Source organism: Phaseolus vulgaris, chromosome 11, assembly GCF_000499845.2.
Source record: "Phaseolus vulgaris cultivar G19833 chromosome 11, P. vulgaris v2.0, whole genome shotgun sequence".
Taxonomy (NCBI): Eukaryota; Viridiplantae; Streptophyta; class Magnoliopsida; order Fabales; family Fabaceae; genus Phaseolus; species Phaseolus vulgaris.
Window position 1 is genome coordinate 4,882,021 of NC_023749.2, and position 25,756 is coordinate 4,907,776.

Sequence of the window (25,756 nt, forward strand, 5' to 3'; positions counted from 1 at the left end):
CTGGATTATGTAATTTGGGAACTCATTTGAAAAAAGACTTCCGGATTATATAATCCGAAAGTTAAATAAGACTTCCGGATTATGTAATCCGGAGAATAATCATACATCTAAAAAATGGCTTCCGGATTATGTAATCCGGTAGCTAATTACAAATTTGAAAAATGACTTCCGGATTACGTAATCCGAAATATTATAAAGGAGCATTTTTGGAAATTTGAAAACTTATGGAAGTGAAAGAAGAAGGTATGGAGGTGCAGGAAGAAACAGTCCGGATTTGGCTTCCTTGTTGAAGTGATGTTTGTGTAGAGTTGTAGAGAAGCCCAGTTGAGTCTGGTGAACTGCATGTTATGTAACACGGTGTAGTTAATAGATTATTTACTATACTAATATTTCATATGCATTTGGCGTAGACAACTAACATTCGGAATCAGCAAATGTATTTTTACACTATCCAATACACCAAATGAAGAACATTATTGGACTTAAAAAATGTGGATTAACTCAATTGAAAAAATGTGGATTAACTAAAACCTTTAATTTTGTGTTTTCAACTTTTCTATGATAAAAATAGGAAAGAAGAGTATATATACAATAACTTACCTTAAATTTTGCATCCTTTACAAATAGGTTGCCACTTTAAAGTATTCATCTAAATTAATTTTAAAATTCTTAATTTTTTTTTATTATGAACTAGCCTGTTGGACTTGGTTACAACTATTGGAACATTGTGATGTTGGCTGGTCCGGTGGTCTAGTGATCTAAAAAAGTTTTCTATTCGACCGTCTTCTTAAAATATTATTTTATTTTTGGAAAAAGCATACATGAAATTTAATTACAATAGTTTAGGACACCTACTAAACAGTGATGGATCCATAGTCTTGGCAGTTTTAAAATAATAATAATAATAAGAAGAAGAAGAATTGATAATATAATTTTATATACATACAAATAGTGGGAGAAATAAAAAGTTAACATTATTTTTTGTGATTTCATCGAGTATTTGCTCACCCTCGCTTGTTAATGGAATGGGTCTGCTCTTATATGCAAATACTCTTACACTCAAGTGAAAAGGTGATAAAAAAAGGTGGTTACATTGGAAACAGGGAATATGTTCCTAGACAGAAGGAATATTAGTCATAAAAAATGCGTGTTAGGGAGTCGACATCAAATTAGTGCTTCATTTTGCCGATTTTTGTTTCCTTTTGTGCGATGATGGGTTCTTTGGATTGTGGCCATTTTTTTTGTTAGTGTTGCTGTTCAGAATGACACCAGTGTCCGAGGTGACCAAACTTGGGTCAGACTTAGTTCGGAGATACAACACGCAACAAACACACCAGCCACAAAAGTTCACGAAGGTGCCATGGATTTCAAGTGATACTGTATAACATTTATTGCAGTCCCTTATCATTTCTTAGAATGTAATATAACTCAGCTTATTACACATGACTAACCCTAGGTATCTTGGAAGATGCCAAGAGACCACCTGAAAGGGTGGGGCACAAACAAGCATATTTGTGTTATGATATTCAGTTACAAATGGCTTTAGTAGAAAACCTCGTTAAGTAAAGAAGATAGAACACTATATACATCAAATTGGGGTTGTATTGAATAGGAGGGCAACCTTTCTTCTGCCTTACTCCTTTCATCCTGTTCACATATTTAAAGAGCCTCACAAAACGGAAACTGCATATGTCAAGACAAACTGAGGAATAATTCCATCTAAGCTTCTGGTGAAAAGGTATTGGGCAGGACACAAATGTTTGAAATGGAGAACGAAGTTTTCATCGACGTTGTTGATAGCACATCTGGCATGTGATGGCAGATCTGACATTTGCATAGGTACAATGCTCGCAACACCAATGACTATCATCATTCATTCTGCTGGACATGCTGCTGGTTCGAAAAGTTGCCTTTACTCTTCCAGATTTCCCCTTACTGCTCCCTGCACCATTTTTTGAGCTCGTTGCTTTGCTGAAGGAAGCTCCATTACTATCCACATCACATAAACCATTCTCTAATGCCCTTACTAAATTCTCAAAGTAGTTTCTAGTCACACTGTCAACATATGTACCAGAAAATGAATCTATAGCCAAACTCCAATCCGAACAAAATTATGAATAATAAATAAAAACCGAGTTCAAGGCAAATGCTTAACAAAACATATGTAATATATACCTAGTCAATCCAGCTAGTTTTGTGCGAAAGTCATTGAACTCTCTAGATGGGTCATCAGCACATAGGAATGGCTGAAGTTCCTTTTCTGCACATTGATGAAGTCTCTCCAGACCAGATTCTGCTTCACCTGAAAACAAATTATAGTTGAGCATTATTTACAGAGGAATCACCACAAATATTTATAATTAAATTCAAGTTAAAAAATAGAACCTTGTAAGTACTCAAAGAACTGTTTTTTCGCATGCTCATGCTCCGGTAAGTAGAACCCATATGCGTATGTCCATTTCAGTACTCTTCTACACTCAATTATCTGAAAACATGAAACACTTACTAGAAAGGAACCCATCTATTTCACCCCAAATGAATTTTATGAAATAGTGGCTGCTGACATTGAATTTCTACAGTTCTAATAGTAGAAAAAAAAAATTTAAAAAATATCACTAGCACTAAAGAAAGTTCTCACAAAATCACCAGCAGGATATTGTTGAAATGTTCAATGACTAGCTAAAGCATTTAAAACTATCTGCCAGGGGGCAGATGAACTGGTATAATCTAACAATCAAAACCATGTTAAAGCTTCATATAATACTACAAAGCAAACTGAACAAAAATAAATAAATTACTTGTAGCCAGGCCTCAGTTATGAACTTAAGCTGTGACTCAGGCTGACACTGTATGTCACTAAGCTTCTCAATCTGCACCCCAAAAACAGAGAGAGGAATAGTGAGCATAAACAAAAGATTTTGCAATAACAGAAAAATATTACGTAGATTTTGGCTTATGACATGGAAAAGTGAGCTACTGTACTATGTTATAAAAGTGCATATTCATGAATATATACTACAAGTGGAAACGATGTTTTTTCAGTTGCCAGAAGTTATTCTAACATACCTGATGTGAAGGCTACTCCATGCTACGTGAAGTGCCAAAAATTACATGCAGGCTAAGAATTTTTTACAAACAATGTGCCTGGAGATGACAGATGTATATGTAACTTACATGAACAGTTTGCATCTGCTGCAGATCTGCAAGAGCTTTTTGCCTTGACTGTAGACAAGAAAAAATATATTGCATTGTTATATTAATATTTATAATGGCGTAAGATAAATTATCTGGTTTAAATGCATATACCCAGATAAATTAATAATACTACGGAATACAGCTTAAAGTAGAGAATAGAGAACAAATCAATGTCCGTAACATATAAAGTATAAACCGCTTCGAATTATCCAGCTAGCAGTCTTCTTCATATAAACTAAAAGCCACTTAAAACAGTCCTCGTTAAGTCAGAGGCACAATAACACTGTCAAGGACCAACTTTTGTCCTATTTTTGCTAGGTCAATACAGAAGATGTTTTTTGCATATTACATCTCTAACATCCCCAATCACAAGAGAATTTCAGTTAGGCTTGAAGCATAGATAATGCACAAACCCACCTATCTAATGCTGAAATTCAACTTTTTTATTAGTTGAAAGAATACACTGAGGATGGAACTTTAGAACATTTGGCCACAGACACTAATAAACAGATACTCCAAAAAGATTAAGTTGCTAGGTAGGGTAGGTGTTACATGCCTTATTAAGAAAAAACAAAATTCACTCTCTAAACCGAAACACACTGATTTCCTTTTCAAGATGATATTATTCCAGCTCCCTCTAACGTACACAACAAGCACAAACAAAGGAAGCACTTCCTTTCACACAGGAGGAATCTCGTCAAGAATCAACTATCAAAACAACCCCCTCAACCTACATGGTTGGTTTCTTCTATAATACAGTCTCCACTCTTTTCATTATCCTTTTGCCTAACCGTAGGTAACATCGATAGGTTTTTCTTTTAATCTAAATATCCACCAATTGAACACGAACATAATAACATGAAGATTATGACAAAAAGTATCACATATTGAAATAATATAGAACTAATAATCTAGCTCTCAGGATTGTAGAAATACAAGCAAAATATAAATTATGGAAGAATAAATTCAGAAATTGCTGAAGACAAATCCCTAGAACACGACTACTGAACAGTAACTGGTGCATACAGATTGATTGCTGGCCCACCGCTCATAATAATGTGTGTATCTCTCTAGTGAATTCTTCGCCATTTCCCTTCTTCTTTCAGTATCATCATACTACATACAACAAAATTTAGCTCATAAGCAAACACCATCATCCCAATAGATGTGGATGGAATATTGTGCTAATTATAGCCTGAAACCTGAACTGGGAGAAGTTGAGTATTATTATGTCCCTTACCACCCCTTCTTGTTTAGCTGCTTCATAACGATTGCAAGCATAAAAACCACCAGTTCTTTCACCATGTTCCGACCATTGACCAAGGCATAGCCTATGTAGATAAAATATTTTAAATTCAAATAAGCTCAAACTATTTGAAAACAAGGCCCTCCCCCGCTATTCCCACTATTTAAATTGATATTTCTTCCCCAGTAAGAAAATAAACACCGCCACTGTTTTCCTGATCCAACCTTCAATAAAAATGATAATAAAAAAAGAAAAGCTTTGAATTTTAAGTGTCCTAAAATTTATTCAATCAACAGAAAGCATAGGCTCTCAAGTCTCAACTACCCAAAATATCCTCTTTTTTTGTCAAATGCTTAGAAGGGGGTAAAAGGATGAAGCATGTAATTTGTTAATTATAAAGGGGGAAAAGGGAAGAGAATGCATACCAGCAAAACTCAAATTTACAGGGCGGTGTGCAAGTCATGTGCATGCACCCTTGATTTTTTTCAATTGGTCGCTTACACTTGGGACATGGCTTTGAATTAGCAAGTATCCTGAAATTCATCATATCACAGCAAGCTTAACCCATGAAGTCTAAAATACCCAGAAAAGCACCAGTTCATCCTTAACTAGTTATCAGTACACAGAGGAAAGTCAAGGATCAAGATGGATATAAAAAATTATACTTGTCCCGTTGGAAATTGTCCACCGAGTGTCTACCCAGACAGTTAACCACTAACCATTACACATTCCAATAACCCCTTTCACAATTAATCACTTGTGAAGACACTATTTAACCATTACCCATATATGATCCCAATTCCTAATAGTCCACACATTATGAATTGTTCTGGAGAATTTGCAAGGAAAATCCATACATAAGTAAAACACTAATCCGCATTTTATTTCTTTCACTCCTTCAATTGAAGGAATCACACCCCTTAGACAATTTTCACCCTTCAAAATACTCTACATTAAAAGTGTTCATTTTTTGGAAATTAGATATCTGAAGCTTTAGAGAGTATCACGTTATTTCAAGTACTAAAAATTTGTGAGCAAAATCTAAGAAATCTCTACCAATTCATGTTTTCAGACTCTGCACTGTTCTTCAAAATCCACTTTGCCACGGTCCCACAGTCCACTGGACGATGAGCCTCCTCAGTGCACTGTAGATTCAATTACCCAGCAGTTGGCTAAATAAACAAGAATCTAAAATTCAAAACTATGACAATCTGAAAAATCTACACAACTTACATTCCAACAAAAGCTATATGAACAGAGGCAAGAGACATCATAATTCCCACCACTACCAACATCAAAAGTGACTGCATATTCACAACCTGGAGCAGGACACCACTTGGACTAGACAAAACAAAGAAAACCAAAAATAAAATTAGTACGACAGTCATACATTGGGAGATATATATTGTGAAGAAAAGCTTACACAGTAAGCAATAATTTGGAATACTTTTCTTCATTTAAAAAAAACAATACATTGGTATTTATAGGAAAAAGGAAATCCTAATAAACAAAAATAAATCTCCTCAAGTAAAGGAAATAAATCTCCACACATAAAGACTCTAAATCTGGAGCAAACCTACCAAATAAACTCCCAATCTCTTAATTTTAGGGATTTCTTAGAAACAAATCTATATTTACTATTCAATCAATGTATATTTATTGTACAGTAAATGTGCAATATTTACACCATAGTTCAACATATATTAATAATGATTAAGAAAAGTAGAGTTGGAAATTATCACAGGAGATAAATAGTGAACTGTTAATCACATAAATTATAAATTTAGGGTACGTTTGTTAAGCCTTTGGGAAGTGCCTTTAGGAATATATAAAAAATTATTAATTTCAAAGGAGATTTTACGAAAAACAGAAATTTTATTCAATTCTGTTAGAACTATAAAGCGTACTTTTCATTAATAGGCAGTTATAAACTTGTAATTACAGCTTTTTAATAGAAATTTAAGTTTTCTTTTCAGATGTTTTAAAATAAAGCTTTAAACAAACAACCTAAAACTTCTGAACTGATTTTTCATAAAAAAAAATATATACTGAGATAAACACGCTCTTAACCAGAATAACATAAATAGGCCAAACATTTTACTCAACTGGAAAAATTGTGAACATCTTATGAAAATGAAACATGGAAAACATAGTCACATGGATTGGCAGTACAAAAAAAAGTGAATAACCCCCTTCACTTTATCAACTTCATAATTCCATATCTGGGAGGACACACCTTCTTATTGTCTTCAATGTATGATCTAAGAAGATAACGTGTATATTTCTGCTTATCTTCATCAGATTTTAAAAGACTAAGCATATCTTGACCAACAGCAGCACCACAAGTGGGATCAGGACATCTCAGCATCAAACATCCGGGACCATCACTAATGGATGTGCTGATATAGCCTAGCATGTCAAAAAGCACAGAAGATCGTGATATGACAGAAAAAGAAAAAAGGAAACAGAAGGACATTAAACAATATATACAAAAAATCTTCTAAGCTGCCTGCCACTACCCCCACCCATCCACACAAATAAAATGAAAGGAAAATTGCAACCAAAGCCAACATGCATTTTATTACGAGATGCTACATTATATCTGAGATCACAAAAGGTCAGAGTAATATCACACAAGAAGCACCTTCCCAGCATGAGATACAGTAGGGATGACCACAGGAAGCCATTTCAATTCTAGCCCGAGGATAATTTTCAAAACAGATACCGCAAGTAAGCTGGCCACAGAAAAAATGAAGAAAAAGAATTAAATACAAATAGAGCCCAAGAAAGAAGAGAAAATGAAATCAAATCCAACTACATAATTGACCAAGTCTAAAACCTATAAGCCTCAGCCTCAGATTCTGCCATGGCCACTAGACACGACAGAGACACCCCAACCCAACACAACAGATGCTCAAAATATAGGACTAGGGCATCATACACACATATATGAGAAGACAGAAAAATACTCAAATGAAATGAAAAATAACCAAGACGAACAAAAAAGGATCTAAATTGGTAAACAATATTTGTATATTCTTGTATAACTAATAATGAGCCTCAAATAAAATATCAAGAGACATCATCTTACAATGTAAGCACTTGGTCTCTTTATAAAAATCCATAAACAATGTGAAATCTCTAATAAAAGAGGTATACTTACTTTCTCAAACATCAACTTACTAAGTTTTACACTTTGTTATAATGATCTTAACCAAAAAGAAAAACCAAGAGGCATTATTTTTAATATTTTCTATTACATTTTAAGCTGAATTTCTAAAAGTTAAAAAATGTAACAATTTCTTAGAGAAATTAGTGAGAAAGGTGTTGGCTCAGTGCCTGAATCACCAAAACAAAATCTAACTAGCCACCTAATGAGAAGTGTCTTAAACATATGGGGCAGTATTGGTGTTACAAACATGTCTAACACTGACACTTCAAAAAGGACCCATTTGTGCTTCATAGTTTAAAACTCAACCATCCATATCTCACCTCTCTAGTATTATCATGCTGGACAATTGGCTTCTCCAACAATCCAACTGCTTTTCTGACTCCTTCTTCGTCTGCAAACCATGCATCATGCACTCTACTGACACTCCTGCCATACCAACCAACTCCTCTCTTAAGTATATTAATATACAATGCAGTGAAATCTAACATCTCATACAAACACAGTGCAGAAATGATCGTTTGGAACCATTGAAGAAGGTATGATCGGTCACAGAGACAAAAAAAAATGGTATCCCAATGAGGCTAAAAAAACTGATTTACCAATTGTGGTAACGAAGTAGTATGCTTGCAAAAACTCTTGATATGGAAAGAACAGTTGCTACTCTGGCGACATCATCTTCCTGTCTTTGTTGGATATCGGATTCCTTCAAAATGGTAAAATTTTGCTGAAAACGAAATTGAAAGCTGAAAATTAGTCGAAAACTGATATATAATTGCAAAAAAAAAAGGGCCATGTGCAATAACACAGTTGTTGAACTGGAAAATGCAGAACTCACTCAATCAGTGCCAAACCACGAAAAAAAAAAACTTTTTTCATGAATATGACTGGAAAGTACCTAGAAATAAGAAAATCATCTGACCATTGAAACCAACCTCCTCTTCTCTCAACATACAAGAAAATCACCAGTGCTATGAAGCAGAGTTGAGCATACATTTCTGCGACACCACTACTAAACAAGTAACACACTGACCTAGTCCAAAAACCACAACTAGCTCTCCCAATCTCCCTAATTAGCCATGAAACTGGGGATAGCATCCATCAACTTGTTTCACAAAATCACAACATACTACTTCAGCTCACAAAATACAGAAACACGAAACTCAGACATTTCAATTCCCACAATCACAATTTCAGAAACCTGACATTCTACGGTATCCAAGACAAGATTGATTGGCCAGTAATTTCTCTACGTATTCCCCGCAACTAAACACTAAGATGTATAAAACGGAATAACAGAAGTGATCCAGAGCGACAACATTCTCGCATTGAATAAAAAAAAAAAAGAGAGAGAGAGAGAGAGGGGAGGAGGAACCTCAGGGCGACGAGACTCAATCCTGTCGGCTTCATCGAAGTAATCATCGGCATCATCGTCGTAATCGCTGTAGTAGTCCAAGGGTGCATCCTCGGTTTCGCCGCTGTAGAAATCGTCGAGGGACTCGATGTCGTTGGCGTCATGCATATCATCCTCCGACTCCATCGCGGAAACCTAAGGGAGAGGGGAATTGAGGAGCCAACAATCGGTATGCAGCGGAAAGGGGAAAAATCTAGGGCAAGAGAATTGGGAACTGGAAAAGGGAAAGAGAAGAATGTGTGTTCCCCTTGCTTGGATATTTGTCTGGTTTTTTGGGGCAGGCAAAGGGAGAAGATGAGAAAAGGAAAATATGGTTATAAATAGTGAGAGAATAGAAAAGTAAGAAGAGAGAGAGAAATAGAAGCAAAATTAATTATTAGGACAAAAGAAAAAAAAAATAATAATAATGAAGAGAGAGAACTCAGAATCAATATATGTTATATATTATTATCAATCTAAATTTCATTTAGGTTCACTTCTTCATATTTATTAAAATGCTTAACATTATTATTTCTTTTAATAAAGTGTGAAACTTAGTTTATTTATTTTCATCATTAATATAAGAAAATGAGGAATAATATATTAGCGTAATCATATATTGAAGTGATGTAATGACATTTATGTAGTGTCGCAAGATATTGGTTACTATAACAACCCCATTCAATATCTACCCATCATAACACTTCTAAAAAAACTAATTTTGTATGTTTTAATTGGTGGACAAGTTTTTTTTCTATATTTACACGACACTGTTTTTCATCACACCTTTATTACATCCACCACTTTATGTATAGAATACCATAAAATTGTTTGGTACGACATAAATTTTGAAAACATCGTATCTTTTAATAGAAACCTCTACAAAATTACTATTATTATTTTTATAGTAGAGAAACTTTGTACAAGATGAATTGGGAAACTTAAAAAAATATTTTATATAGATTTCTTTTGACTTTATTAATCTACTTTTTTAAATTTTTGAAATATTTAATTCATATATTTAAAATTAAGTTTGATTTAATATTACGATTTAAAAACATAATCTTGGAAGATGTCTTATTATTTCATTATAGTTGTTACTTTATAATCAATTCAAGGAAATTTTCAAATTAATTCACTTGAGAAAAATATATATTTACTATTCTATTTGACTCTCTACAAAACTGTACACTTATAAGTGAGATTCGGGATTATTACTAAAAAACATTTCCAATGTCCACAGATAAAAAATAAATAAAATCATTTTGTGTTATATTTAAATTAATCACAAACACATTTAAAAAAAAAAAAAAACACATACACTTTTTTTAGTAATTGTTAGAGAGACACCAAAATATAATTTTTATGATGTAACCATAAAAAAAATAAAAAAAAATCATAATGTATTTAATGTGATTCTGACTGTAATAAACTTGTTGAAGTGTGTTTATATGAGTGGTGGACAGGTTGTACACGGTAGTAGGTCACTGTATGGTATGGAAAGCTGAGTACATTTAAGTTAACATTAATTTTAATAAAACATGTGTTTGGTTTGGTTATGTGTAATTGACATGTTTTTTTTTTTTTCTTAATTCTCATCCAAATATTTTGATTTGTTTGATAATGGACTATGTGTCCTTTGATATGCAATGGAAAATAGTCACACATAAATTAATTTCATAAAATTATCTTGATTAACTAAAATTTTTGTGTAAATTATTTTATTTTCTAATATTTTTATAGTGAACCAAGAACATCACAAGTAAAAATTATTTAATTGTTGAAAGTTGCATTAGTTTAATGGAACAGATTTTCTTTATAATAACAGTTTTATATTGTTGGGCTAAAGATTAGTAACAACACTGTAAGATGTGGGACCTAAAAAGTGTTTCTTTTGAGTCCATATGATATGGCTGAGAAGTGATGAAAATTTTGGAGAGTGAAGGTTTGGGTCTGGTTATTGGGAGACAGATGCAATGCACTCTACCTTTTTGGAGTTTGACATTTATGCTGATTAGCAGAATCCAACCTAGCACCAGTAAGTTTCACACCACAAACACCCTATTGCAGCCCATGGATTTCAAACTTCCCACACACGCTCACCACGCAACAAATACCCCACATTTTTTTTCTCTTCTAATTCTCACTAAAATTGTTTAAAAAGATTCAAAGAAAAAACCTTGCAAAACACCTTGATGATATAAAATAAATGAAGCAGTTACTTTTTTTTGTATATATAAATGAAATGATAGGGTTGGGTTGAACAGAGAGAGTGGAGAGGATAGAGATCCAGTGAATACAGAGAAACTATATCTTTCTCTCTATCTCTGTTTCTGTTTTCTTTACACTACCCTGCAACAGCAGTTCTCATCCTCAATCATTAATCCAACTCAAGTGTTTTACCATCAACCTTTTGTTTCTTCTCAGGCCTTTACCAGGTTTCACATCGCTTGAGCTTTCTTTTGGATGTGCCAAAGCTTTTATCCATGCTCTTTTGCTCAGTATTTCTTGCTTTTTATTAGAATATCCTATTCCTTTTCTTTCCTAAAGCCTTTTTATTTCATCTATTACTATCATAGATTAAGGTTTTGATCATTGTTTTGCTCTGCATTTGTTTCAAAACTGTGTTTAGATCGGATCGGAAGAAGCCTTTTGTTGGTTCATTTACTATGCTGAATAATCAAATTCATGTTTTCTGATTTAGTTTTTCTTTTTCAAGGATAGTAGATATCTCAATTCTCATCCTCTGAAATTTGTGTTCAACTGTTTTGAGTATTGACCTAATCCTTTTAAATTTACAGTCTTTTACTGAAAAATCAAGACAAAAACCTGAAATTGGAAGAATAAGTGGAATTGAAGCAAAAGGGACTCTGTTTTGATGTGTTGATTTTGTTTTGGCAGAGAAAGTAGTTTGCATGATCACATTTTGTTGGAGTTGGAGATTATGGGTAGAGGCAGAGGAAAGGGTAAAAAGTTAAGTGTTGGCATGGGCAATGAAGAGGATGGTATTGTAAGTGGGGAGGAAGAGAGGGTTCCAAAGCAGAAAAGAAGAGGAAGGCCACAAAAAGTGTTGAAGGATGAGTTTGACGAAGAAGAAGTTGAGGAAATGGAAGAGGATGGTGGTGGTGAGAATGTGAAGAATGTAGTGTCAAGCAAAGAGATGAAAAATCAGAACAGCACAAAAGAAGGAAGAAAAAGAAAACGAAATTTGGAGGAGAAAATGGAAGCTGGTGAGGAGAAAAGTGGGGTTAGAATGGGATCAAAGATTGATGGCTTAACAAAGTCAAAGGGATTTAGACAGAATGGAAGCAGGCGTAAAAGTAAACCTTGCAGAGCTGCAGAAGCTGGTGTGCTGTGTAAGCAAGACTATGCTTGAAACACCTTTCTTCTTCCTTCTCATGATGCCAACAACATCATAGCTACCAATTCATTTTATTAATCAGCTTCTTTTCATTTTTTGTTTATCCTTTTCTGCTTTGAGGGCTTCATTTCGTGATTCATTGCTGTTATTTTCCTATTTATATTTTGAGAATGAATCAGGAAATTTACCACTATGCTTGTAGTTTTCTGTTAATTTACTACTTTGTCTCTTTTCCTCTCTGTTTTGAAACCCTAAACCTAAACCTCATTTCAATTACAAGTACTTAGTCTGTATTTTAATATTTTTTTTTTAAATAAAAGTTTTCATTTTAGACATCATTATGCAAATTAACATCTCAGTTAACTGACACCTAAACTAACAACAATCATTTGTCATCACATGAAAAAAAATATTATTTAAAAAAAATACAAAAATACAAGAAGATTATACCAGAATCCATATGCTATCAAAAACGATACATAAGTAAATTATACTTGTTCATGAAATTTTTTAAGAAGAAACAAAATGGAAGCCAATTATATTAATGAAAAGATTCTTTATGAAAAAAATCATAAATTAACTGACTTATCAGCACACGCATCTCCTCACATTATCAGCACACGCATCTCCTCACAGAAAATATGAGTAACCCTAAACCTAATTTTTTTAGGAAAATTAATCAAATTCACTTTAAAGATTTTTAGAAAAATTATAAAAAAATAAAATTAACTTCTTTATAGTTAATGATAATTTATATACTCTGATACTGATTTGACTGCATCTAAATAAGTCATGGTAAAAATGAGACATGTCATAGGAATAATGCTACGTCTTGTTAACTATTAGAAAGCTTATGTGGTAAATAAAAATAAGATATATTCAATAGTAATTAGTCACTTGATATACTCTTATAGTAAAAATAAAAATTATTTATATATAAAATAATGGTTTATGTACACCAAATTTAAGTAGAATAAATTTTTCTGTTTAAAAAAATCCACACTAGTGTTAGGGCTCAAAGTAAGTAAAAAAATACATTTATTTAATATAATGTAAGTGGACAAGAAAAAACACATGTGTGCTCATACCTCAATAACTACTGTGACATGTTTTGCATTACCCATATCAAACTCGTTAACTTGTTCATCATGACTTTTAATTTGTAAAAGAAAATAAACCTTTTTTACCTTTATCAATATTTATGAAGAAGTTCATTAAAACATACTTAATGTGTGTGTTTTTTTTTCTTTTATCCCTTTTTCTATTTTAAAAAATATTCGTACTACAACCTTTTCAAAATATAGCAATTATTTTAACCACTTATATATAAATTAGGGTAGTGACTAAAGAGCAGCTACTAGCCTACCTCACTTGAGACACATAAGGGTGATTGTTGGGCTGTAAATAAATGGGCTTGTCCATATAAAGTTGGCTGATTCTCCGTGCACCATATCACACCCAACACACTCACATAAAATGTCCATTTTGTCTTTAATGTTTTTAAATTTTTGTCTTTCGGATATTTATATCCGTAAGTCAAATTACAAAATTCTGGATATATAAATCTGGAATTAATATGTCACTTCTAGATTTCACCATTCAGAAGCTTATTTGGACAACATAAATGATCTTCTGGATGTCAAGATCTGTAAGCAAACATAAATGAGTTATGGATCTCAATCCTCAACACCATTTACAATACACCATTCTGAATATGAAAATCCAGAACTCATTATTCACTTTCAGATATGACCATCTGGAAGCTTAAATGAAATATGAAAATGACCTTCCAGATTTTGAAATCTGGAATGTATAAAAATGACTTCTGGATATTGGAATCTGTAAGCAAATATGTGAAAAGGGCAAAATGGGGTTTTGAATTTTTCGTTGGGTGCGAGTCAAAATTGGTTGGGTGCAGGAAGCAATTGCCTATAAAGTTTTAAGTTTTGCTTTATGTACTCCCATTGGTGGAATTTTGAGTTTTGCATTATGAAGAGGATTCAAGGGCAGGGGAGTTTGAAACAAAAATAGGTTGGATAGAGGGGTGGGAAGAGTAACGAGGAAGTGTGGAATGTAGGTATGGGAGAAGCTGTTAGTTATCATATTTTTGTAATTTTCTTTTTTTTACTTTTTGGATTGTTTAATTTGGAAAATTCTCAAACTGCTCAATCCCTAATGTTTTCTGATTATATCATCTGAAAAGGGAAGGTGGATATTTGTATAATGTTTTAAATTGGCCATTTCGAAACATATTTCTGATTGTCTAATTCAAAACATGTTTTCGGATTACAACTTTTAAAATATATTTATATAATGTTTAAGATTGATATTTCAAAACACATTTATAGATTCTCTAATACAAAATATGATTTTGGATATTTTGTATTACAACTTTCATAAATATATTTATTTAATGTTTTAAATTTATCATTTTGAAACACATTTATAAATTGTCTAATTGATAACATGTTTTTGGATTACAATTTTTAAAAATATATTATGTAATATAAGAAAATCATCAAATAGAAACAAATTTTAGAGACAAAAAATAATTAATTGTTATATTGACTAAATTATATATTATTTTAAAGATTAAAAAAATATTGATTTCTAAATTAATTTATATTATTGACAAATAGCTTATAAATTGGTATCTAATTAGCTATTAAGGTTTTAACTACCAATTAATTTAGTTAATATAACAACTAATTATTTTTTATCTTTAAAGTTGGTTTCTATTTAATAGTTTTCTTGTGTTTGTGCGGAAAGATATCACTACAAGAAAATGATGAAATAAAAACCATTTAGATACCAAAATAATTAGTTGCAATAGTAACTAAATTAGATATCATTTTAGAAACTAAAAATATGGTTTTTAAAGTAGTTTATGTTAAATAGTTTATAAATTGGTATCTAATTAGCTTTAACTACCAATTATTTAGTTTCTAAATTTGGTAAAAAAAACATTGATTGCTAATTAAATATCAATTTAGAAACTATTTAACAATAATATAAACTAATTTATAAACCATTTTTTTTAGTTTCTAAAATGGTCTCTGATTTAGTTATTATTGTAACTAATTATTTTGGTCTCTAAAAATTGATTTCTATTTCATGATTTTCTTGTAGTGGATAATTCAAAAAAACATATAATATATTTTGAAAAACTTATATTCTAAAATATTTTCATAATAAATAATCTGAAAGTTATCATGGAAGTAGAGCACCGAAGTATACCATAAAAGATAAAGTGATTATTTTAAAAATAATGGAGATACAAGCAATAATTATGGAATGAAAGATGAAAAACCTCAAATTTTAGGTTATAATAAAAAGGGTAATGAAATAAAAAAAAAGTCTGATAGATGCTTAATATTTCTATAATCCCTAATTTGTGATACTTTTAGATTCTTGATGTAACATACATATATCGTGCTCACACTGTGCCTTTGATAAATTATCACACATCTTGATTAATTTATTTCCATTTTTTTTTATTAATGTTGTTGTTGTTAAAAGAGTGTTCCAACCAAGTAATCAAGTATAATTAATTTACTCTGTTTGCTTGAAGTTTTTCCACCTTGTATTGGCAAATATGGCAACTTAAATGAATATATAAATATTGTTGGTTAAAATATATGATGTCGTGTTGGAGGCAAAATAAAAAAATACAAATTAAATAAAAAACTATAGATATACTTTAAAATAAGAGAAACAAGGACCAAAATTACAGTTAGTATATTTTTTTTAAAGTATAGACAAGCATCACTAGGTTATCTACAATTTTAACTATGTTGACACACTAGATAACATCAATTATGTTATAAATATACTTAACATTATTAGATTAAAAATGCAACAAAGAAACTAAACAAACTTTAATTTTTGTTTGACATATATCTAAAAAAATCCACATTAAAAAATGCCTATTAATTGATCTCTAATATTGCGTAGCGCAAGTAAATTATTCACACACATATATATATATATATATATATATATATATATATATATTTCTCTCTATATTAAAAAGATAATATAAAGTATGAAACCAAATATTTAAGTCTTTTATGCAAGAGAAAATATAGAACAATAATACTAAATAATGCAGTATTATATAAAATCAAATTTTTGTACAAACACGGTCCAAAATAGACTACATATGTTTTTGTTTTGTTTTTTTAGAAAAAATAGTTTATGGAAACACATGTACAATGCAATCACATAGTTCGTTTATTTTTTTTATGATAGTAAAAAAAAATCAAATCATAAAACATACTTTAGTAAAAACTACATCAAAATCTAATCAAATTAATCTTTCACATCTCCAACACCACATTATATATTTTAACCAACAATATTTGTATAATCATAAATTATTATAGTAGCTTTTAAAAAGTATATAGTCTTATTAAAAAATTATTACCTTTGAGTAGGGTCCACTTACTCTACAGTTAGAAAACGGTATCGAAACCCTTACTTAAAATTTGAGCCATAAATTTTTGACTTTAGACAATTTTTTTTGTAATTATTATCTAAAACAATAAATGGTCCAGTTATCCAACATAGCTGAGATGGAATTGGATATGTAAATAGATAAAAAAAAAATATTATTTATAAAATAGTTAAATATGTTTTTTAAATTAGTTTTAATTTTTAGTCCAAATTTTAGATATAGTGGATACTTTTGGTAAAAAAATTATTAGAATACGTTCTTGTTAGTTTTTTTCACGTGATAAATAAATTTCTTATATGTGAATTTATATATTAAAATGTTTTATATTGATTTATGAGTAGATGTGAATGTTATATTATTACAGTATACTCATAAAAAAAATTATTACATAAAAAAGTAATACTTAGTTATAATATTTTTTTATTATAAATATCTAATATCTAAAGTTTGAAATAAGTAAAAAATCAATTTCTGATAATACAGAAAAAAATAATTAATTCTTTATAAAATTAGAAGTTACTTGTGTTATTGATAATCCTTCAAACATACTAATATTAATAGTTTAATAGGTGATGAAAGAAAACTTAGTAATGATATACGAGTTTTGATGGCGACAACTCAACACCCAATTGTTGGAAATAGTCGTGTACATTAAGTAAGAGAGAATTTGATGAGCATGAGAGATTATTTCTTAAAAAAGTTCATGGTTTGAAAACTTCTTAGAAGCTAATTATATATTTATAGCAAAACTTGAACCATAGTTTTTGAGTTGAAACAATTCGTTCATGACATATTATTTTTTTTTCATAAACAATAAAAATAAATAAATGAGAACTATTATACATAAAAAGCTAGGGTCTTACTAATTTCCTACCAAGGGACACCTTCCAACTTAAATAAGAAACAATCAAACCAAACTCAAAAAAACATTAAACAACTAGTCTCATACAATCCACTTAGTATTTAGTTTTTTGCTTTTGTGGTATACAATAATTAGTGTGGCAATTACTCGTACTAATCATATTAGTAGGATTCCTTTATTCTTACTTATGTGAAGATTGATACTCAATTTTACTGATTATTCTAATTTTATGATTAAGTTATTAATTATTCCTTTTTTTTCTTAATGAAGGTATGAGTTGAATATCTGTGCTTAGTTTAAGTTTCTTTCCATTTAGAAAATGTTAGAAACTCTTAGAACTAAAGTGAAATAACTAAGACCTGAATATTAAGAATGAAAACCTTGATCATCAGTATAAATTGTTTCCTTAATATAATTTTTTAACTGAATAAAATTAAGTAAATGGTTTAAGTAATTTGACAATTTGGATGATAAAGTTAAGGAAGTGAGTTGTAGTTGTTGCCTGAAAGTTTTCTTCATGCTTGTCAAGTTCCTTATAGAAAGTTCAGAAAAAAAAAAAATAGCTCCTGTTATCTTGTTAAAATTGGAACTTCTATTTTATGCATCATTTAATTTGAAGATAAAATGCATTAGTCTTTATTTTTTTATCAACAAAAAATAAATAAAATAAAAGAAGATATTTTAGGATGTTTTAATCCTTAATTGAATAGAATTTGGCGAAAAGTCAAATTACTTTTAACACCTAATCAATAAAGATTCCGTCAAACTCTATAATTATAAAACCAAACACAGAAACTTATATGGAAAAATACGGGAGAACCACAACAAAGTACCGAAACATCATCTCTCAGAAGACCCTAACTTTTTTCCAGCTGCATGCAGAGAAAAATCGAAAGAAAAAAAAAAACTCCTTCCTATAACAACCACTATTAACCCTCATAATCAAATACATGCATTATTTGGTGCACCATTTTGGTGCACCATGTTGACAATTGTTATATCATCATTGTTTGGGATTTGTTTCACTTTATATAGAAAATTTGAAGAGGATAATTAATTTGTTTAAGGAATTCAAAATGTTTTATAATAAACTATATTGTTTGGCTAGTGAATTTGTAAAAAATTAAAATTCTAAAATTTTATTAGATTAATTGAATTGTTTAAAACTAAATAATTTCAAATTTTTTTTAAGAAAAAATAAGAATTTAAAAATTTTCATATTCTCAAATTTATGTTTTTTTCTTTGTAGTTTTTTCTTAACTCGATTTTAGTTGAGGTGTTATCGACTTGATTAAGAAAGAAATATTACCGAAAGTATGTGAAAAGAAGTAAGAAATGTAGTTACTGCAAATAATTACAACCTTGTTTATTAATTTAGGAGACGTATATATATCTGCTCAAGTGCATTGGGTAGCTTGCAAACTTGAGATGTTGTTAATATATGTTATTTTTTTATAACAAAAAAAAAGAAAAAAATATTGAATAACTTGTCTACTTAAGTTGAAATAATTTACGTAACAGTTATGAAAAAGAAAAATCGTATCTAATGATAGAGAAAGGAAAAAATGTTATATTTGTATAGAATTAAATTTTCCTTAAAAATAAAGGAAATTAAAGCAATAGCCAACTTTAGATAAGTGCTACTTGTCATAAATCAACTAAAAGTCAAAGCCACATATTTAAGTATTAAATATGTATTGCTTCCAAGTACAAGAGTAACAAATATTTAAGTATGTATTGATATCGTATATGCTTAAATTTTATGTATATATGTGTCATCATCCATTCCAAATACCAGAACTAAAAAGTTAATTATGTATTCATTCCAAAAAAAATAAAAATTAACAAAGTCAAAGTTATATATTTAATAAGTACGTATTGCTACCCTTTTTAAATTTAAATATGTATTCCTATTATTTACATCTAAGTTTTTTTATACACATTAAATCTCACGTAAAAAAAATAAAAAGTAACCAAGGGTCTACATTCACAATAGTTTTTTTTAAATAGAAAATCACATGAAAAATTGATTTTAAAATACAATTTAAATAAATTTACGTAATAAAATATTAGCATAAATAAATTTAAATAAGTTACACGTGTAATTTAAAAAAAAATATTTTCAAAAGTAATTTTAATTTTATAGGTCTAAATAAAAAATATAGATACAAAATCAAATTCTAAATTATTGGTTAATATTTATCTCATTAATTTGTTAATAATATCCAAATAAAATTCATTAACCATGTTAATTATGTAATATCAACATGGCAATAAATAAAATAGTCTTAGACATTACATATCATATCCATTAAAGATATTATTGTATTTAATATCCGTTACAAGATATCACTCTATGCCAATTCTTTTGTCATCCTTAGTTGTGATGGTGGACGAAGTTAGAACCTTCCTTCACATGTGTGATGCTGATGCTGACACGAGGATTAACTTAAAAATCTAATTAAAAAAGAAATAGACATGAAAGTTATACATCTACATTCAACAAATGACAAAGATACTAATTTTGTATACTCTTATTTTTCAAGAAAAAATAGTTTTAACAAGTTTATTTATTTATTTAGTAAATATTAATATAATTTTAGAAATTAGTTTAATTAATGAAGGTTTTTTAATCTTAGTTAAGTTATAAATATTATTTTAAAATTTCTGCAAAACAATGAAGCATTAATTAGATTTCAAAAGTTTATTTTAAAATTTCAATAAAATTGAAATGAATATTTAAAATATTGAAAAATTGTGTCGTCGGCTACTATTGAGTTTGTTTCAAAGAGTTGTATGTCTACGGTGAAAGAGAGAAGTCAGGAGTATGGTTAGAGATGATGGAAAATGAGATTGAAAGTTATTTCAGAAGACAAGTCATTTTACAAAAGTTTTGAAACTTATGGTATTTTATGAAAGTTCTTAAACCCATGGTATTTTACGGATGTTTTGAAACCTATGATATTTTACGGAGGTTTTTAAACCCATGGTTCTTAATGGAGGTTTTGAAACCCATGGTATTTTAAAGAGGTTCTTAAACTCATAGTATTTAACAAGTGTTTTGAAAGACTTTTCTTGAGATTTAAAAAAACTTCAGGGAACACTTTCTCCAAATATGATTTAGCGGAGAAAATTACAATCTGACTAAATGACTTAATAGTAGTTTTAAAGTTTATAAAAAATAGTTTTAAATTATTTAATATAGTTAAACTGGAAATAATAATGTACCAAGCTACTACTTTAAATTACTTGCTAATGATTTTTTTAATATTTTAAATATTCATTTCAATTTTTTATGATAAATAATGATAATGATTTTTTTTCTGTTTTACTAAATTTTTATACCAATAATTACTAATAATAAAAATTAATATTAAAATTGAAATTACACAACACTAAATAATATTAATTTACATTAAATTGTTTAGTTTAATATTGAAATTATTTTTAATTTAATTCATTATTTGAAAATAAAAAAAATAAAATAAAAAATACCCAAATAGTTATTTTTATTAATTATTTATTAAATTTTATTTCTCCTATATTTAAAAAAATAGAAAAATAAATTAGAATTCGGTTTCAAGAAAATTGAATTTCGATATGTCTTCAAAGATATAATGAAGGTGAGAATTTGATTTCCGAGTGAATTTTGACCCTAAACAATAAATAAATCTATTTTGATAAATAAATAGTCCCAAGCTTAATTATATAGTTTTTTAATTTTAAAAATGCTATTTAAAAAAAAAAATTCAATTTCGGTAACGACTCTGCATTATTTTTATACCGCTAAAAAAATGTTAATTGACATGTAAGAACACGTGAAAAAATTATTCTTACTTTATAATTTAATTATTATTATTATTTTAATAATATTTTTTAAAATATTTTAATATAAAATATTAATATACATTATTACATTATTAGAGTAGGTTGTAAAATGAGGATATTATATTAATATATATTATTAGAATAAGTGGCAAAGCAAGAGGGTTTTTGTCTTTAATGGGTGTGAAAGTATAGTTATTATTTTTCTAATAAGAAATATATATATATGTTTGTAGATAAACGTGTGGGTTGGAACAAAGTTTTTATCTATAAAAGTAATGCATTTGCTGAACACATGAAATACACTTTAGCAGATATGGCAAAGAACAGATATTATTTTCATGTTCATCTACATCTCATTGCTCTACTTTCTTCATTGATTACTGTTACAGAAGCTCTTGCTCCTACTCCTGAAATAACTCTGTTGAATCGAAGTAGTTTCCCACCTGGTTTCATCTATGGAACATCATCCTCAGCATACCAGGTAATACACACACATTTTTGTCTCTTACAATTATGTTTTATCACAGTTCAACTCCATATGAAACACCTTCCACGTTACAAGTTAAAAAGTTTTAGTTCTTTCTATCAGCTTTATTTTGTGGTGCTTGGTTCACTCACATGATTATGTAAGTATCTGTGTATGTAGTATGAAGGTGCAGCAAATGGGGGTGGTAGAGGACCAAGTATTTGGGATACCTTCACTCATAAATATCCAGGTAAAGTGTATATGTTTATGTATACATGTATGTATATGTATATATATACATGTGTGTTTCTGTCTGATACAATTGTTCACTTATGCTAATTAACATGCAGAAAAGATAGTGGACAGAAGCAATGGAGATGTTGCTGTTGATTCGTATCATCGCTACAAGGTAAATATTGCAGATTCAAAGTTTTTATTTACTAATGAACTGAAAGGTTATTTAGATATTTGCATGGTAAAATATGAAACGAAGAAAAGTGTTGCTTTTGTAATTTCTGATCACGATGATGACGTACACTTGTATCAATAACTTGTTTATTAAACTATTGACTATCATCTATGAAACGTTATCACCAAATTAGTTAATTAATTATTAATTAAGAAATAGATTATACACCATTGTAAGTTCAACTCAGATTTTTTTTTAAACAATAAAATATTAAAATAAATGGTAGTACTTTGTTTTCCATCGTTTTCAAGTAAAGAGTGTGATATCTTATTGGATACTATATTGCAGGAAGATGTTGGGATTATGAAGGATATGAATTTGGACGCTTACAGATTTTCCATATCTTGGTCTAGAATACTTCCGAGTAATTCAAATACACATCAATGATTATTTTGGACTAAAATATTTTATTTTGATCATTTATTTCATTTCATAAACTAAATATATCCACAGATGGAAAGTTAAGTGGAGGTATAAATCAAGAAGGAGTTGACTATTACAACAACCTTATCAATGAGCTGGTGGCAAATGGTCAGAACAAACAATCAACCTTATTTTTGATATTTTTAATAATAATTTACATTTAAGCAATTTCACATGTTACTGACTACAATAATGTATTAAATACTAATCATCATATATTAACATAATCACAGGTTTAGAACCATTTGTGACACTTTTCCATTGGGATCTTCCTCAATCTTTGGAAGATGAATATGGTGGCTTCTTAAGCTCTCGCATTGCGTAAGTGATGCAACTTAACATTTTCACTTTGTTAAAACATCTGGGTCAATTTTGTGAAGAGCACATGATTTGAACACAGGAAAGATTTTGAGGATTATGCAGAAGTTTGCTTCAAGGAATTTGGCGATAGAGTAAACAAATGGATAACTTTGAATGAGCCAATGACTTATAGCCACCTAGGTTATGCAACAGGGGAACTTGCACCGGGCCGATGTTCTACTTGGTTCAATCTTCATTGCAATGGTGGTGATTCTGGGATAGAACCCTATTTGGTCTCGCATCACCAGCTTCTTGCTCATGCAGCAGCTGTTAATGTGTACAAGACCAAGTACGAGGTTAGTTAGTTATTAAGTGTGGCAAACCTTGTAGATCTTAGGTTTCTTAGATTTGAACTTTGAATAGTTTTTAATAAAAGAACTGCGGTTGCAGAAAATGCAAAATGGTTTGATAGGCATAACTTTGAATTTTGTTTGGTATGAGCCACTCTCGGAAAACAAACTTGATCGAGAGGCTACAGAACGAGCTATTGACTTCATGTTTGGATGGTAACGTTCTTCTCTCCATATCCTTAAAACATTCTTAGTTTCATTCTGGGTGCATGGAATTGAAGTAAGCAAAAACATTCAAAGTACATAACAAAGATAACTGATTTCATTTTTGTTCCACTGAAGGTTTATGGATCCACTAACAAGAGGAGATTATCCCAAAAGCATGCGTTCCTTGCTTAAATCAAGATTACCAAAGTTTACAAAGGAGCAATCCAGATTGCTTACTAATTCATCTGATTTTATTGGCATAAACTACTATACCGCTAGATATGTCTCTGATGCACCTGAACTAAGAAATCTCAGACACAATTACATGACAGATGTTCTTGCAAATTTTTCATGTAAGCAGGCTTTTCTAATAACTTGTGTTGAATCTGATCTTTACAAATAATTTCATGCCTTTATTTTTGTTATTGCAGTTGTGCGTGATGGAAAAACTATTGGTCTAAATGTAAGCTTCTGGAGTGTAGATGCTTCACAATCAGTTTAGTATGTTTTTGTCAATAATGTTAAAGATATTTATTTTCCATGATTATGCAGGTTGCTTCAGATTGGTTGTATGCTTATCCAAGAGGACTTCGAGACCTTTTGTTATACACTAAAGAGAAATACAACAATCCTGTAATTTATATTACTGAAAATGGTAAATAACCTTAACATATGCTTTAAAAACTAGTTATAAATAACCTTAATCTATAGGGGATTTTATTTCCAATGCATAACAATTTACATTTTCCATACTTTTGTTATAGGTATAAGTGATTATGATGATCCATCACTTTCACTTGAAGAATCTCTCTTAGATATTTACAGAATTGATTACCATTATCGTCATCTATATTATCTTCAAGAAGCAATTAAGTAAGTTAATTTCTTTTCATCTTTTTAAAGAAATGATTCTGTTATCTGTCATGGAATTGCTTTTCTGATTGTTTTATTTCAATGTAAAATACAGGAATGGTGTAAATGTAAAAGGGTATTTTGTATGGTCACTCTTGGATAACTTTGAATGGCCCTTTGGTTACACGATAAGATTTGGAATGAATTTTGTAGACTACAGAAATGGCTTGAAAAGATACCCAAAACTTTCTGCTCTATGGTTCAAGGATTTTCTGAATATAGAAGTGAAACTTCAAGATTCCTTGTAATAGTGCTGCTATTTGAAATTCCTTAAGAAAGTATATTCGAAAATATGTAATTTGCTAGAATTATTTAATTCTTCACCTATTTCTTGTGCAGTTGTAGTTCTCCTATGTATTTTGCATTCATAGTTTTTGGAACTTCAAATTTAAATATAACATGTTACAATTGTATGCTTGTTTTAAAAGATGTGTTGATAGTTAAGCTATTTGTCCTGAGAATGCAATGCCTCCTAATAGTACTCTAGGAGTAATAACAAAGATTTTTTTTTTATCAGCAATAAAAAATAAATAAATGGGAACAACTTCGGGGTGGTCCAACCCTTATACATAAAAAACTAACGCCTTACCAACCTTCAACCAAGGAACACCTTCCAACTTAAAAAAGGAACAACCAAACCAACTCAAGAAAGCATTAAACAACCAGTCTCATACAATCCACTGGGTTCAAAACCCAGTTGGGGTACGTAAAGGAATTACAACAGGACTTTGCAAAAATCCAAGACCAAACATTTACTTGTACCAGTGCAAATACCTCAAGCGCATCTACTACGCCCCTGTCGAAGGTCACCGAGTTCCTATGTCTCCAAATTCCACTCACAACACCAACCCAAATCGCCCCCCAAACGTCATTAACCACATCAGAAGCCAAACACAACTTGAATTGTTGGAAGTTTACCAAAGGGTCCTTGTGGATAACAAACGACACTCCAAGCCACTCAAAACAAAGACACCACACCCACCAGGTAAACTCGCAGACGGAAAATAGATGACTGGACGACTCTTCCACCTTCCCACACAAACCATACACCAGATTCTCTACCATTACCCCTCGTCTTTCCAAATTTACCCTAGTAGCAATCCTATTCTCCATCACCCT

At 30.1% G+C, this 25,756-nt stretch overlaps 3 protein-coding genes across 5 annotated transcripts; 2 read left to right on the forward strand and 1 right to left on the reverse strand.

The window, feature by feature from the left end:
- Positions 1 to 1,363: 1,363 nt before the first annotated feature.
- On the reverse strand, positions 1,364 to 9,365 carry LOC137832026 (probable E3 ubiquitin-protein ligase ARI8). Its single transcript, XM_068639993.1, has 15 exons — positions 8,986 to 9,365; positions 8,213 to 8,337; positions 7,934 to 8,039; positions 7,086 to 7,176; positions 6,678 to 6,850; positions 5,675 to 5,782; positions 5,498 to 5,586; positions 4,867 to 4,974; positions 4,436 to 4,526; positions 4,222 to 4,311; positions 3,175 to 3,222; positions 2,799 to 2,870; positions 2,386 to 2,485; positions 2,176 to 2,302; positions 1,364 to 2,055 (listed from the first exon to the last, which is right to left on the reverse strand). The coding sequence occupies exons 1-15, from the start codon at positions 9,148 to 9,150 to the stop codon at positions 1,782 to 1,784; spliced, it is 1,767 nt and encodes a 588-aa protein (XP_068496094.1). The 5' UTR covers positions 9,151 to 9,365; the 3' UTR covers positions 1,364 to 1,781.
- Positions 9,366 to 10,932: 1,567 nt separating this feature from the next.
- LOC137827658 (uncharacterized) lies at positions 10,933 to 12,557 on the forward strand. 3 transcript variants are annotated; one of them, XM_068633900.1, is made up of 2 exons: positions 10,933 to 11,041; positions 11,905 to 12,557. In XM_068633900.1, exon 2 carries the CDS (start codon positions 11,948 to 11,950, stop codon positions 12,377 to 12,379), a length of 432 nt encoding a protein of 143 aa, XP_068490001.1. In that variant the 5' UTR covers positions 10,933 to 11,041; positions 11,905 to 11,947; the 3' UTR covers positions 12,380 to 12,557. The 3 variants fall into 3 exon arrangements, with proteins under 3 accessions (XP_068490001.1, XP_068489992.1, XP_068489983.1); XM_068633891.1 differs by lacking the exon at positions 10,933 to 11,041 and adding an exon at positions 11,198 to 11,441; XM_068633882.1 differs by lacking the exon at positions 10,933 to 11,041 and adding an exon at positions 11,212 to 11,441 and having other exon boundaries at positions 11,805 to 12,557.
- A 9,225-nt stretch (positions 12,558 to 21,782) lies between these two features.
- Positions 21,783 to 25,064, forward strand: LOC137830125 (cyanogenic beta-glucosidase-like). The gene is made up of 13 exons (XM_068637284.1): positions 21,783 to 21,991; positions 22,157 to 22,226; positions 22,327 to 22,385; positions 22,734 to 22,809; positions 22,899 to 22,976; positions 23,102 to 23,189; positions 23,269 to 23,524; positions 23,619 to 23,734; positions 23,861 to 24,078; positions 24,157 to 24,188; positions 24,278 to 24,380; positions 24,490 to 24,598; positions 24,693 to 25,064. Exons 1-13 carry the CDS (start codon positions 21,803 to 21,805, stop codon positions 24,883 to 24,885), a joined length of 1,587 nt encoding a protein of 528 aa, XP_068493385.1. The 5' UTR covers positions 21,783 to 21,802; the 3' UTR covers positions 24,886 to 25,064.
- Positions 25,065 to 25,756: the final 692 nt, after the last annotated feature.